The sequence below is a fragment of the Plecotus auritus genome (genome assembly GCF_963455305.1).
Source record: "Plecotus auritus genome assembly, chromosome: 6".
Taxonomy (NCBI): Eukaryota; Metazoa; Chordata; class Mammalia; order Chiroptera; family Vespertilionidae; genus Plecotus; species Plecotus auritus.
The window spans coordinates 86,948,583-86,962,353 of NC_137773.1; the positions used below are offsets into that span (position 1 = coordinate 86,948,583).

A 13,771-nucleotide genomic window follows, 5' to 3' on the forward strand; every position below is an offset into this window, starting at 1 on the left:
CTCCTGGCTACAGTAGGCAGAACAGACTACTACACAGCATTATGGAATTACTCCAATCTTCAGAAGAGAAAACTTAGGCTCGGGAAGGTGAGAGACCTGGCCAGAGTCACAGGCACCAGCGTTTTATCTGGAGGTGGAATTCACAGGTGCCAGCATTGCCCCATGGGTCCCCGCCCACCTCTAGGCCTCTGTGTTTGTGCCTCACTATATTTCTTTGCTTTAGGGCAAGCATGTCAAACTCGCAGACTGTGGGCCACGTGCGGCCAACAAGGAATATTTTTGTGGCCCAGCCAATATAACGGTATGTAAGAAACTTTTTAATAACAATTTCGTAACTTAATTTTTACAATATCCTGTTACACATAATTGTTAATAATGAACTGCAACATTTGCTAATGACTGATTACTATAATCCTGTTGCATTCATTTCCCTTGCTTGTCTTTTTTTGCAGGCCACCATTTCTCCCCACTAATACTGGCAGCGAATATTTTAGCAGCTGATTGCCACGTCGTTAGTCTTGTACTGACTTCTTTGGTGTGCGCAACAGGAAATATTTTGCTTTTGGAGAACAAGAGAAATAGGTTTATTTGTGTTGCTCTTATTAATTTGTGCAGTTTTTCAGTGTCTGGTAAGTTCATGTTCAAGAAAAAATATTAATTTTTATTAAAATGTTCTCTTATTTTATGTTAACTATTACTCATTTATTTCAGCCCTTTGTAGTCAGCATGTCTCTATCGAAATAAACCTACGTTTCTATGAAAGTTGAAGCTTTTGTTTTTTTGCGGCCCACATAAACTTAAACTTGTTTATTTGGCCCGTGTTAGCCTTTGAGTTTGACATGCTTGCCTTAGGGTCTTTCCTGGTGTCTCTTTCTCTGTCTCAAACTCTCTCTTAGTCTCTCCTTGGGTCTCTGCCCCTCGTGTGTCTGGGGGCCCGGCTGCCTGGTACCTCAATGCTGACGATAACCGTCCGGCCCACAGGCAGCAGCTCATTGTCCACAGTGAAGATCCGATAGAGGACTGGGAGGTGGCGGGAGAGAAAGGGACAGCTCAGTGAGGCCCTGCCCCTCCCAATGACCCAGCCCCAGCCCTCGGAGCCACCCACCAGCCCCTTACCCGTGGAGCCTGGGGTGTAGATGGTCTTGTCCGTCTGGATGAAGAGATAGCCGCTCTGAAAGCTGACTAGCACCACCTTCTCCACTGGCGGAGCATTCCCAAAGACCGCCTGGACAGTCACAAACTTGTTCCCCTTCTGTGATTTTAACTCCTTGCTGGCCGGGATCTAGGCATGGATCGGGGAGGGCGTGAGGAGGGGTCTGCCCCAGGGCCCCTTGCCCACCGTCCAACCTCTGGGCCTTCAGCTGGGTCCACATCTGCCCCTCCTCACAACAGAGCCTGCCCCTCACTCCTGCCTGGTCTCTCTGGTTTGCCCGGGTTTGGGGAGAGTGGAGAACTCAGCGAGGGGCAAGGGCAAGAGACAAGCTAGGGGTCAGAGAGAGGAATGGAAAGGGGGATCAGAGAGGGGGCTCAGAGGCTGGAGGGCTCCGTAGTAGACTGGGCTCAGAAAGGGGAGGAGACTCAGAGAGGAGAGGGGCTTGAAGGAAGAGAGGGCTTGGAGGGGAAAGGGCATGGAAAGGAGGGGCACAGATTGTTGGCTTGTAAGGGAAGGGACTCAGGATGAGGGAGGGCCTTAGAAGGGGCGGGGCCAATAAAAGGAGGGGCCCAAATGGGGAGGAGAATTAAAGAGGGGAAGGGCTGCCCTGGCTGCTGTGGCTCAGTTGGTTGGAGCTTGGACCTGTGCAACAAAAGGTCACCAGGTTTAACTCCTGATCAGGGCATATACCCGGGTTTCGGGTTTGATTCCCCAACCTGGGTGTGTACTGGAGGCAAATGATCATGTTTCTCTCTCACATCTATGTTTCTCTCTCTCTCTCTCTCTCTCTCTCTCTCTCTCTCTCTCTCTCCTTTCCTCTTGGTGAAAGCATATTCTCATGAGGATTAAAAAAAGGGGAAGGGTTGAGGAAGGGGCAGGGCTCATATGCGAGGTGCTGGAATGGGGAGAAGACCCATAGGGGGCGGGGCATTCGCGGGGCGGCTCCAGTGAGCACCCACCTTGATGGTGACGGTGCTCAGGTAGCGATTGGTGCTGTTCAGAATGGTGTCCTCGCTGGACAGCACCTGCTTCTTGACTGGGAAGTCGTATACCGTAACCTTAACAGGAATGTTACCTGTCCCATCGTGGGCCTCCAGCACCACCGTCTCCTTGTTCTCCAGCCGCAGGATGTTGGGGGTGATTATGGAGAACCTGTGGGAGGAGTGCGCAGGGTCATCCCAGGGACCTGACATTCCAGCCCCCGCTGGGGTCTCCCCAGTCCCTGGTCCTGGAGGGGACCCAGGAACCAGCAATGGCTCAGGAGCTATAGGTCTCATCAACCCCTGAACCTCCAAACCAGAACCAGCAAGACCCCCAATTATCTAGACTTCCAAACCCACAGTTGGGGAACCCACATACATACTCCTGAAACCATGATCCCTAAATCTTCAAACACCCAAACTCTCAGGCACTCCAAATATATATAGCCAAACTCACATATACCAAATCTTTGAACCCCAAATCCTTGAACACTCCAAGCCTCTACCTAAACCTTTATCACCCACGCCTATAAATACAACTAAATCCACGCCACAGCTCTACACACACTGAAACCCGTAAATCCTAAAACTGCAAACTCCCAAATCATGTAAAGTCAAACCACCGCATCTACAGAATCAGCAAACACCATATGCACCCTAAACCTGCAGACCCCCAGTTTCATAAACATCCACACACACCCTCTGCACAATGCCTGAATTTCACAAACACCCAACCCATAAACTCTCAAAGTCACAGGCAGCCCCATTTATGAGTATTCCTCCCCACTAACTCCTCCTCCTCCGGCATGATGCACCCTGAATTCTACAAGGACCTGAACCCACAAATGCCCACCCCACCTCAGAATTTGCCTCGCTTGGGGTAGGGTCATGACTACTCACATGGGGTCCCCCAGGGCCAGGGGGAGACTGCTCAGCAGCAGCACGAACAGGAGGCTGGGACCTGAGGCAGGCCCCATGGTACAGGGACAGTGGAGGGACAGAGGGACAGAGGGACTGAGGGTTGGAGGGAGAGGACAGGGAGGACTGAGCAGAGGCTGCTGGAGGCCTCCTTTTATCTGGCTCCCGCCTTTCCCCCACTCAGCCCTGCCCTCTGCTCCCCATGGCCTCTCCCCTCCCTGGGGCTGCCCCAGATTTCTCAATAATGTTTCCTAAGTTTTTAATTCCCTGGGCCAGCAAGTCCTGGGGTAAATAACCTGAGGGCATGTCCTCCTCCAACAGGAGCACAAGTGCCCCCTGCCCTGGCCTTCCTCAGGGGTAAGGCCAGGGGTGAACAGGGAGATTTCCTGTTACACACACATTGTAGTGGAGGAACTCTGAGGGCAAAGGACCTCCCCACCCTCCACCTCAGACATCTGGGCCTGGCCCAGTCCAGTTTCGTCCATGCACTTATTAACCAAACCCTTCCTAGGAGTCTACTTCCAGAGTCTTCCATGCTGAGGTAGAGTGGGGGACAGACTCCAGCGCAGACACTGCTAGTCCTCTGCAGTGTGATCTCAAATGGAGAAGAAGAACTCTGCTTCTTGGAGGGTCAGAGAAGGCTTTTTGGGGGGATGGAACATTTCAGCTGGGCTTTGAAGTATGCATAGTAGTTCACTGTCCAGGTGAGCATGTTTTATAGGGCAATAGGAGCATGGAGCTCCCTTCACCTACTCTTGTCAGGATGTCTGAATAGCTATGATGATTTAAAAAGTAATTTTTGTGGACCATTGCTAGCTTTTGTATTTGTCTTATATCAGCATCCTCTTAGGATATTATTATTAAACAGCATATTTTTTTTTGTGTTAATAGGTAATATATTCATATGATTTAACATCTAAAATGTAGAAATATGTATAGGGAAAATATAATTTTCATCCTGGGCCTGTTACCAGCCATCCAGGTCACAGACATGACCATGTAATAAAGGATCATGATTTCTTTCCACAGATATCGTTTGCATTTATAAACTTCCACATGTTGTCAGAACTAATATTGGCATGCTCTACATACAGTCCTTCCTAGTCTCCCTGAGTCAGACCTTGTTTTTTTTTTTATAAACAGCTAGATACTGTTGATTAGTAGTGCACAGAGAACTTCTTAAAAAAACTGCCTCATATTACATTGTGTGAAAGTCAATAGACTCCAACTGATGGACAGACGTTCTTGGATTGCAAACCATACTCTTGCCACTTAGATTAAAAATGGTGGTGGAGTAAGTGGATGCTGCACTGACAAGCTCCCAGGATCAAACTGGAATTACAACTAAAATACGGAAAAACTTCCTGAATAATCAACAAAAGACTCACTGAAGAGAACCCTGATAACCGAGCGTGGAAACTGGAGACCACATAGAGAATGGTAGGAGGGTGGAGGCGCAAAAGGGCTGGCCAGGCTCCCACAGACAGCAACTGAAGTTCCACAGAGATATCTCAGCTGGGGGTGAGGGGGCGGTCTAATCCCCAAGCTGGGCCGCCCAACAGAGAGCACCACAACTGAGAAGGGTACCTATAGAACATCTGGCTGTGAAAAGCAATGGAGTTGCTGTCTGACAACGAGAGAGGGCTGGAAATTCAGGCACCCTCTTAAAGGGCCAATCATGAAATTCCCTGTAGACCACTCACCTTGTGCTCTGGAAGAGGGAGGGCGGAGTGAACTAGAACTGTGGGAGCAGAAGCCAGGGTTTGGAGCTCTGGGTTTAGAGGTCAGAAGTCAGACACCCCAGTTTTCTGTGCTGAGTCATTACCTTATGCTGTGGAGATGATCTTTCTCATGTAGGCAACTGCTATCTAGGTGGTTTGGCATGGGGGGAAACTATTGGAAAATACCTAGCCCCACAATGTGGTGTTTCTGAGGCTCATTAAAAGATTGAGGATAACAAGTATCCTCCAGGCAGAAGCAATTGCCCCACTCTGTTGGAAAAAAACTCTCGCTAAACCTGTGGACAATTGCCTGAGGGCTAGTCAAGACTAAATCCAATCAGTCTGTAGGCAGAGGCCATCTCTGGAGGCTTTGAGTCTTTGCCTGATCTAATTAGTTAGAAACAGCTTTTGACACTGTACTGCACTAGCAATTGAGAGGCATAGAAAATCTACTTAATATACAGTCACAAACCCAAACAGGCAGCCAAACTGAGGACACAAAGAAATACCACCCAAATGAAAGAACAAGAGAATTCTCCAGAAGAAGAGATAAATGAAGTGGAGATAAGAAATTTATCTGATACAGAACTGGATAGTTCAGAATATTGATGGTAAAGATGCTCAACAGCATGAGAGAAGACATAGTAACTATGAAAACAGAAATAAAGAATGACATAGCACAAATAAAGGACACATTGGAGGAATACACAGCAGATTAGGGGAAGCTGAGAATCAAATCAGTGAATTAGAAGACAGGGTAGAAAAAAATCACTCAATCAGAGAACCAAACAGAAAAAAATAATAAAAATACAGGAGGACAACATAAGGGAGCTGTGGGACAATGTGAAACAACATTATTTGAATAGCAGGTGTGGCAAAGAGGCAGAAAGGAAGAAAGGGATAGAGAACGTGTTTGAAGAAATAATGGCAGAAAACTTCCCTACCTGGTAAAGAAAAAAGTCACACAATTCAGGAGGCACAGAGAACCCCAAGCAAAAAGAACCCAAAAAGGCCCAAGCCCAGACACAACATAATTAAAATGCCAAAAAATTAAACTCAAAGAGAGAATCTTAAAGGCAACAAAAGTAAAGCAAACTGTTACCTACAAAGGATCTCCCATAAAGCTGACACTTGATTCCTCAGAAACTCTACAGGCCAGAAGGAAATGGCACGAAGTACTCAAGACAATGGAAAGCAAGGATCTGAAACCAAGATTACTATAGCCAGCAAGGCTATCACTGAATATAGACAGTGAAATAAAGAGCTTTCCAGACAAAAACACGGCCAGAGGAATTCATCAACACCAAGCCAGCATTACAAGAAATACCAAAGGGACTGCTGTAATGAGAAAAAGAAAAGAGGGAGAAACCTAGCCATACAGAATTAAAATGGCAATAAATAAATACTTATCAATAATAACCTTAAGTGTAAATGAATTAAATGCTCCAATCAAAAGACATAGGGTAGCTGAATGGATACAAAAATATGACCCAACTATATGCTGTCTACAGGAGACCTACCTCAGAACAAAAGACTCAGATAGGATAAAAGTGAAAGAATGGAAAAAAGCTGGGATAGCAATACTCATACCTTACAAAATAGACTTCAAAATGAAGGCCATCACAAGAGACAACAAAGGTCACCACATAATACCAAAGTGATCCATCCAACAAGAGAATATAACCGCCCTAACAGGTTTGGCTCAGTGGATAGAGCATTGGCCTTCAGACTGAAGGGTCCCAGGTTCGATTCCAGTCAAGGGCATGTACCTTGGTTGCAGGCACATACTCAGTAGGGGGTGTGCAGGAGGCAGCTGATTGATGTTTCTAACTCTCTATCCCTCTCCCTTCCTCTGTAAAAAATCAATAAAATATATTTTTTTAAAAAGAGGATATAACCTCCATAAACACATATCCACCCAATAATGGAGCACCTAAATATATAAAAAATCTTCTGGAGGATTGTAAGGAAGAGAACGACAATAATACAGTCATAGTAGGGGACCTTAACACCCCACTGACTTCACTGGATAGATCTTCCAGCCAAAAAATTAACAAGGAAACAGTGACTCTAAAGGACACACGGGGTCAGATGGAATTAATTGACAATTATAGAACATTTCACCCCAAATTTGCAGAATATACATTTTTCTCAAGTACAGATGGGCCATTCTCAAAGATGGACCACATGTGAGGACAAAAAACAAGTCTCTACAAGTTCAAGAAGATAGAAATCATATCAAGCATCTTCTCAGATCATGGTGGAATGAAATTAGAAATCAACTACAGTAAAAACACCCAATAACATTCAAACCCATGGAGGCTACAAGCATGTTATTAAACAATGAATGGGTTACCAACAAGATCAAGAAACAAATAAAACCTTCCTAGAAACAAATGCAAATGAACATACAACAACCCAAAATCTCTGGGACACAGCAAAAGCAGTCTCCTGAGGGAAGTTCATAGCACTACAGCCTACCTCAAAAAAACAAGAAAAATTAATAATAAATTATTTAACCCTACCACTTAAAGAACTAGAAAGAGAACAACAAGAAAAGCCCAGAGTAAGTAGAAAGAAGGAATTAATAAAAATAAGAGCAGAAATAAATAACATAGAGACTAAAAAAGCAATATAAAAAATTCAAAGAAACCAAGAGCTGGTTATTTGAAAAGATAAACAAAATTGATAAACTGTTAGCCAGACTCATCAAGAAACAAAAAAAGAGGACCCAAATAAATAAAATCATAAATGAAAGTGGAGAAGTGACAACTGACACTACAGAAATACAAAGAATTGTAAGAAAATACTATGAAAAACCATATGACAACAAGAAGGACAATGTAGATGAAATGGAAAAATTCCTAGAAAAATACAATCTCCCAAAACTGAATCAGGAAGAATGAGAAAAGCTGAATAGGCCAATAACAACTTAGGAAATAGAAGTAATAATAATAATAATAATAATAATAATAAAAACTCCCAGCAAACAAAAGCCAACATCTGGATGTCTTCACAAGGGATTTTACCAAACACTCAAAGAAGAAATAACACCTATCCTCCTCAAACTATTTCAAAAAATCCAAGAGGAAGGAGTACTTCCAAGCTCCTTTTATGAGGCCAGCATTATTCTAAATCTGAAACCAGATAAAGACACTACAAAGAAAGAGAATTACAGGCCAATATCCCTGATGAACATAGATGCTAAATTCCTCAACAAAATATTAGCAATTCAGATCCAGCAGTATATTAAAAGATCATATACCATGACCCAGTGGAATTTATTCCAGGGATGTAAGGCTGGTACAATATTTGCAAATCAATAAATGTGGTACATCATATAAACAAATTGAAAGACAAAAATTACATGATCATATCAATAGACACAGAAAAAGCATTTGACAAAATTCAACACCCATTTTTGATAAAAACTCTCAACAAAATGGGAATAGAGAGAGCATATCTCAACATGATAAAGGCCATATATGACAAATCTACATCATACTCAATGGGCAAAAGCTAAAAACATTTCCCCTAAGAACAGGGACAAATCAGGGATGTCTGCTTTCACCACTCTTATTCAACATAGTACTCAAAGTCCTAGCCCAAACAATCAGACAAAAAGAAGAAATAAAAGGCATTTAAATTGGAAAGGAGGAAGTAAAACTCTCATTATTTGCAGATGACATGATATTGTACATAGAAAACCCTAAAGACTCCACCAAAAATCAACTAGATTTAATAAATAAATTTGGCAATGTAGCAGGATACAAAATCAACACCCAAAAATCCATGGCTTTTTTGATACACTGATAATGAATTCTCAGAAAGAGAAACTAAACAAACAATCCCATTTACAATTGCAACAAAGAATGTAAGATACTTAAGGAGGTAAAAGACATGTACTCAAAAAACTACAGGACGTTAAAAAAAAAAGAGATAAAAGAAGATATAAACAAATGGAAGAATATTCTGTGTTCATGGATTAGTAGAATCGACATCAGTAAAATATCCATACTACCCAAAGGAATCTATAGATTCAATGCAATCCCCATTAAAATACTAATGCACACTTCACAGATCTAGAGCAAATACTCTAGAAATTTATATGGAACCAAAAAAGACCCCGAATAGCTGCAGCAAACTTGACAAAGAAAAACAAAGTTGGAGGAATCACAATACCAAATTTCAAGTTATACTACCAAGCCACCTTAATCAAAACAGCCTGGTACTGACACAAGAACAGGCATACAGACCAATGGGACAGAACAGAGACCCCAGAAATGGACCCCAACCATTACACTCAATTAATATTTGACAAAGGAGGCAAGAGCATACAATGGAGTCAAGACAGTCTCTTCAATAAATGGTGTTGGGAAAATTGGACAGATACATGCAAAAAAGTGAAACTTGACCACCAACTTATACCATACACAAGAATAAACTCAAAATGGATAAAAGACTTAAATGTAAGTTGAGAAACCATAAGTAACCTAGAAGAAACCATAGGCAGCAAAATCTCAGAGGTCTCTTACAACAATATGTCTATAGGTACATCTGCTAGGGCAAAGGAAACTAAAGAGAAAATAAACAAATGGGACTACATCAAAATAAAAAGCTTCTGCACAGCAAAAGAGACCATCAACAAAACACAAAGGGAGCCCACTGTGTGGGAGAACATATTTGGCAATGATACATCTGGTAAAGGGTTAATATTCAAAATATATAAGGAACTCATACATCTTACCAGAAGGAAGACAAACAATTCAATTAAGAAATGGGCAATAGACCTAAATAGACATTTTTCCAAAGTGGCCATACAGGTGACCAAGAGACATAAAAAATGTTCCAAGACACAGATCATCAGAGAGATGCAAATTAAAACGACTATGAGGTATCACCTCACACCTGTCTGAATGGCTACCATCAACAAATCAACCAAAGACAGGTGCTGGCTCAGATGTGGAGAAAAGGGAACCCTAGTGCACTGCTGGTGGGAATGCAGACTGGTACACCCATTATGGAAAACAGTATGGAGTTTCCTCAAAAAATTAAATATGGAACTGTCATTTGACCCAATGATCCCACTTCTAGGAAAATATCCCAAGAAACTTAGAAACACCAATCAGAAAGAATGTAGGCTCCCCTATGTTCGTTGCAACACAATTTACAATAGCTAAGATCTGGAAACAAGTGCCCATCAGTAGATGAGTGGATAAAAAAGCTGTGGTACTTTTATACCATGGGAAACTATGCAGCAGTAAAATAGAAGAATCTCTTGCCCTTTGAGACAGCATGGAGGGACCTGGAGAGTATCATGCTAAGTGAAATAAATCAGTTAGAAAAAGACAAGTATCACATGATCTCACTCATATGTGGAATCTAAGTAACAAAATAAACTGATGAACAGAGGAGATCCAGAGACTGGAAGCATGGAAGAGAGTGGGGAATCTTGGGAGGGTGGGAGGGTGGAAGGTAATCAACCAAAGACCTTGTATGCATATATGCATGGCCCAAGGACACAGGCAGTGCGGTGGAGAGGGCCTGGGGTGGAGCAGGGATAGGGGCAGGGGAGAGCTCGATTGGGGGTCAATGGGGGAAATAGGAGGACATATGTAATACCTTCAACAGTAAAGATTTATTTAAAAAACAAAACAGAAAGAAAAATAAACCATACTCTTGCCAGTGAGCTATGAGCCTGCGTCACTTTCCAGCTGTGTCACTTAGTGGTGATCTCAAGCCCCTGAGAACCACCCTACCTCTCAGCTTCCCCATGTGAAATGGGCTTATCACATTGCCCACTTTATGAGTTTGTTTTATAAGGAAAGGAGATAACACAGATCAAAGGCTACAGGCATTGGTAATCCTACTAGATAGCGCTGAATTCCCCTCTATAATTGTACTGATTTACATACTAACTGGCCCCACAGAAAACTGTCAGTTGCCCCACTGCACACCACCCCCCAGCCCCCACCATGAGATCATGTTGACAAAGCTTTGAATATTTGCCTCAGTATCATTTTAACCTGCATCTTTCTGATTCCCGGCAAGGTTGTATCTGGGGTCAGGGCTGTATGTTAAGTCTGGGCACAGTGGGGTGGGGATCCTGATTCCTGGATGGCTGGTTTCCAAAGCCCCATTGAAGGGGAACTGATTCTGAGTTCCTGTAAACCAAGCTCTTGCTCTTTTCCTGGCTGTGCCCAGAGTGGGGGAGGCACAGAGAAACAGAATAAACCTGGCCTCTGTCTGCTGCGATTGTGACACCCTTTCTTTAGAAGAGGAGGGAGTACAAACAAACCTGCTTATTCTCCAAAATTTAGATTGAACTTCTGAAACTGGGGTGGGATGCCTGCTAGGATTCCCCAGACCCCAATACTGCCCTTGTTCCCTCCCCTGGTGCCCCCAAACTCCCACCCCACTTCCCGATGTTATTAGAGCCTTGAGCTTTCAGGCTTTGTGGTTGGACAGCTTTGAGGAGTTCCTGGCCTGGCCTCTGTTTCCCTGCAAGGCCTGGTTCCTCCTTTCTCAGCTCCTCAGTGAATCCGTCTGAAGGACGACAGCGAGGCACCCATTGGGAGGACAGAGGTGACAGGAGGAAGGCTTCTTGACTTTTGGGTGAAGTTTGGGGGGGGGGGGGGCGCAAGATAAGCCAGAAGGGAGGGGGTAGGGAAGGTGGCTTGTGAGGGGACTTCCACCTGGCCCAGCATTCAGGCACCAAGGGTGGTGAAGCCAGGCTGCCTGATGACCTAGGTGGCCATCTGGGGACGAACTTTTCCTAGCAAAGTACCTGTTATTTACCTGAAACGTGAATTTAACTGGGCGCCCTGTATTTTGCCTGACAACGCTAGCTGGGATGCAAGGAGAGAAGAGGAAGAAAGGGGGGAGGCCTGGGACACCCCTCCCCACCTGCCTGGGTGCAGTGACCTCTCTGCTGCAGCCCACCCTTTCCCCACAGACACTATCAGGCCTGGAAATAGCAAGAAGCCCCCCTCGCTCCTGGCCCCCCATTTCCAAGAAGGGTCCTTACTACACTGCTTTCTGAGGAGTTTCCCTCCTCAACCCACAGCCAGGCCTCTCCCACCACCTGCAGCCTTGTCTTCCCACACACTCCATTCATTACTCATTAACTCATAGGTAACCTTGACCTGATTGAATTAACCCATCTGCCCTATGGCTCCTTCCCCCATGCTTCCATGCACACTCAGCAGAGACCTGGGCACCAGGGACCCGCATCCTGGGAGGACATGGTGGGCAGATTTTGATTCTAACTTTGACTTCTCCCAGCCTGTTCCTGATCTGCTCACTGGACATTCACAATCATGCACCTCCCCTCAGGGCATCCGGCAAGCAGAATGCTGAGCGTGGCATCCCACATGTAGTGACTGCTGTATGTGCTTGAAACACATATGTAATTTTGGTTATACCTCCTCCTCCTCCCTCTTGCCTGATGTCTTTGATAGCCCAACAGGCCTCCCAGCCAGGGTCCTCCCTTCCTCCTTCTCCCTCGCCTCTGTGTCCAGCCCTCACCGACCCCTGGACTGTCTCTCTGAGCCCATCCCTTCTCTTCACCCTGTGCTCCCTGGCTTCCCTGCTGTAGACTCACCTCTTCCAGTTCATTTACATCACATTAATGGGGGCTTTTCCCCTAGAACACACCTTTGTATTCCCTCTACAAAGTTTTGATGTATAATGCATGAAGACATGCAACCAACAGCAAATGTCTCCATCAGGTTCAGCTGGCAGCATCTTGCCTATTTCATGCATCTGGTTTATTTCACATGCCATCGGTGCTATTTCTAGCCCCACGTTATGAATGAAGAAACTGAAGGCTTTGGCCACTTGCCCAAGATTCTCTAGCTGGTAAGAGCTGGGATTTGAACCCAGGCAGCTGGACTCCAGAGCTCATGCCCCTAAACACTGTGAATTTCTGACTGGTGCTGTAACAAATGACCACAGGTGAGGTGGCTTAAAACAACATTTATTTATTATCTCACTAGTGGCCCAGTGTGGGAAATCGCACTTAGTATGCCTCCCGCCACCCACTGCAGGAGCCACACCTCTTCCGCAGGAGTCCACGGGAGCTGCCACCTCCCACGAGAGCCGGGGGGAGGGACCGAGAGTTGCTCCATGCATCTCCTGGTGACCTGTCGTGCAGGCAGCCCTGCCCACCCGTGCACGCCTACCGCTTACTGCAGCCTCCTCCTGATTGGTTGTTAACACGTGATGGCATGATGACCATTTGCATATTAGCTCTTTATTATACAGGATAGTTCTGGAGGCAGAAGTCTGAAATTGAGAGGTCAGCAGGGCTAGTTTCATCTGGAGGCTGTAGGAAAGAATCCGTTCCCTGCTCTTTCCAGCTTCTGGAAGCTGCCTGTGTTCCTTGGCTCATGGCTCCTTCCTCCATCTACCAAGCACATACTCCAGGCTGTTTCCATCATCACATCTCATTCTCTGACCCTCATCCTTCTGCCTCCTTATCAAGACCCTTGTGATGACATTGGGCCCACCTGAAGCATCCAGAATAAGGCCCCAATCTAAGACCCTTAACTTAATCATCTCTGCAAAGTGTCTTCTGTCATGAAATGTAACATATTCACAGGTTCTGGGGATTAGGATGTGGACATCTTTGGGGAGCCATGGCTGTGCCTACCCAGAGTGCATGTGGATAAAATATTGACCCTGTATGGCATGTCCCTTCCAGCTTAAAATTCTTCCCTGATGCCTATGGGTCCCAGCACAAAGTCCCAGTTGTCTGCCTGTCTTTAGGTTCCTGCCAGCTGCTCTTGCCCTCCCACTGGCCCCTGACAACCTTGCAGCAGGACTTACAGGCTATTCTGGGCTTCTCCATCTTGCTCACCCAACTTCCTCACTCTGCAATGCCTTCCCACTTCCTTCTTTGTCTGGCTGGGCTATTTACTCAGCTGGGCCCCAGTTACACTTGTTTCCACCTGCAGGAAGCCTGGACCCCAACATGTTCCCTAATCCTGTCCCATGCC

General features: G+C 45.1%; 1 protein-coding gene across 1 annotated transcript in view; it reads right to left on the bottom strand.

Moving 5' to 3' along the window:
* Positions 1-3,173, bottom strand: part of LOC308251570 (complement C3-like) — a 70,683-nt gene extending 67,510 nt beyond the window's left edge. Inside the window, exons 1-4 of the mRNA XM_080675226.1 lie at positions 3,034-3,173; positions 2,113-2,305; positions 1,117-1,282; positions 950-1,020 (exon numbers count right to left, since the gene is read on the bottom strand). Of these exons, the coding sequence (XP_080531352.1) occupies positions 950-1,020; positions 1,117-1,282; positions 2,113-2,305; positions 3,034-3,110 (507 nt within the window). The 5' untranslated portion in view covers positions 3,111-3,173. The remainder of the gene's footprint in view (positions 1-949; positions 1,021-1,116; positions 1,283-2,112; positions 2,306-3,033) is intronic.
* Positions 3,174-13,771: the final 10,598 nt, after the last annotated feature.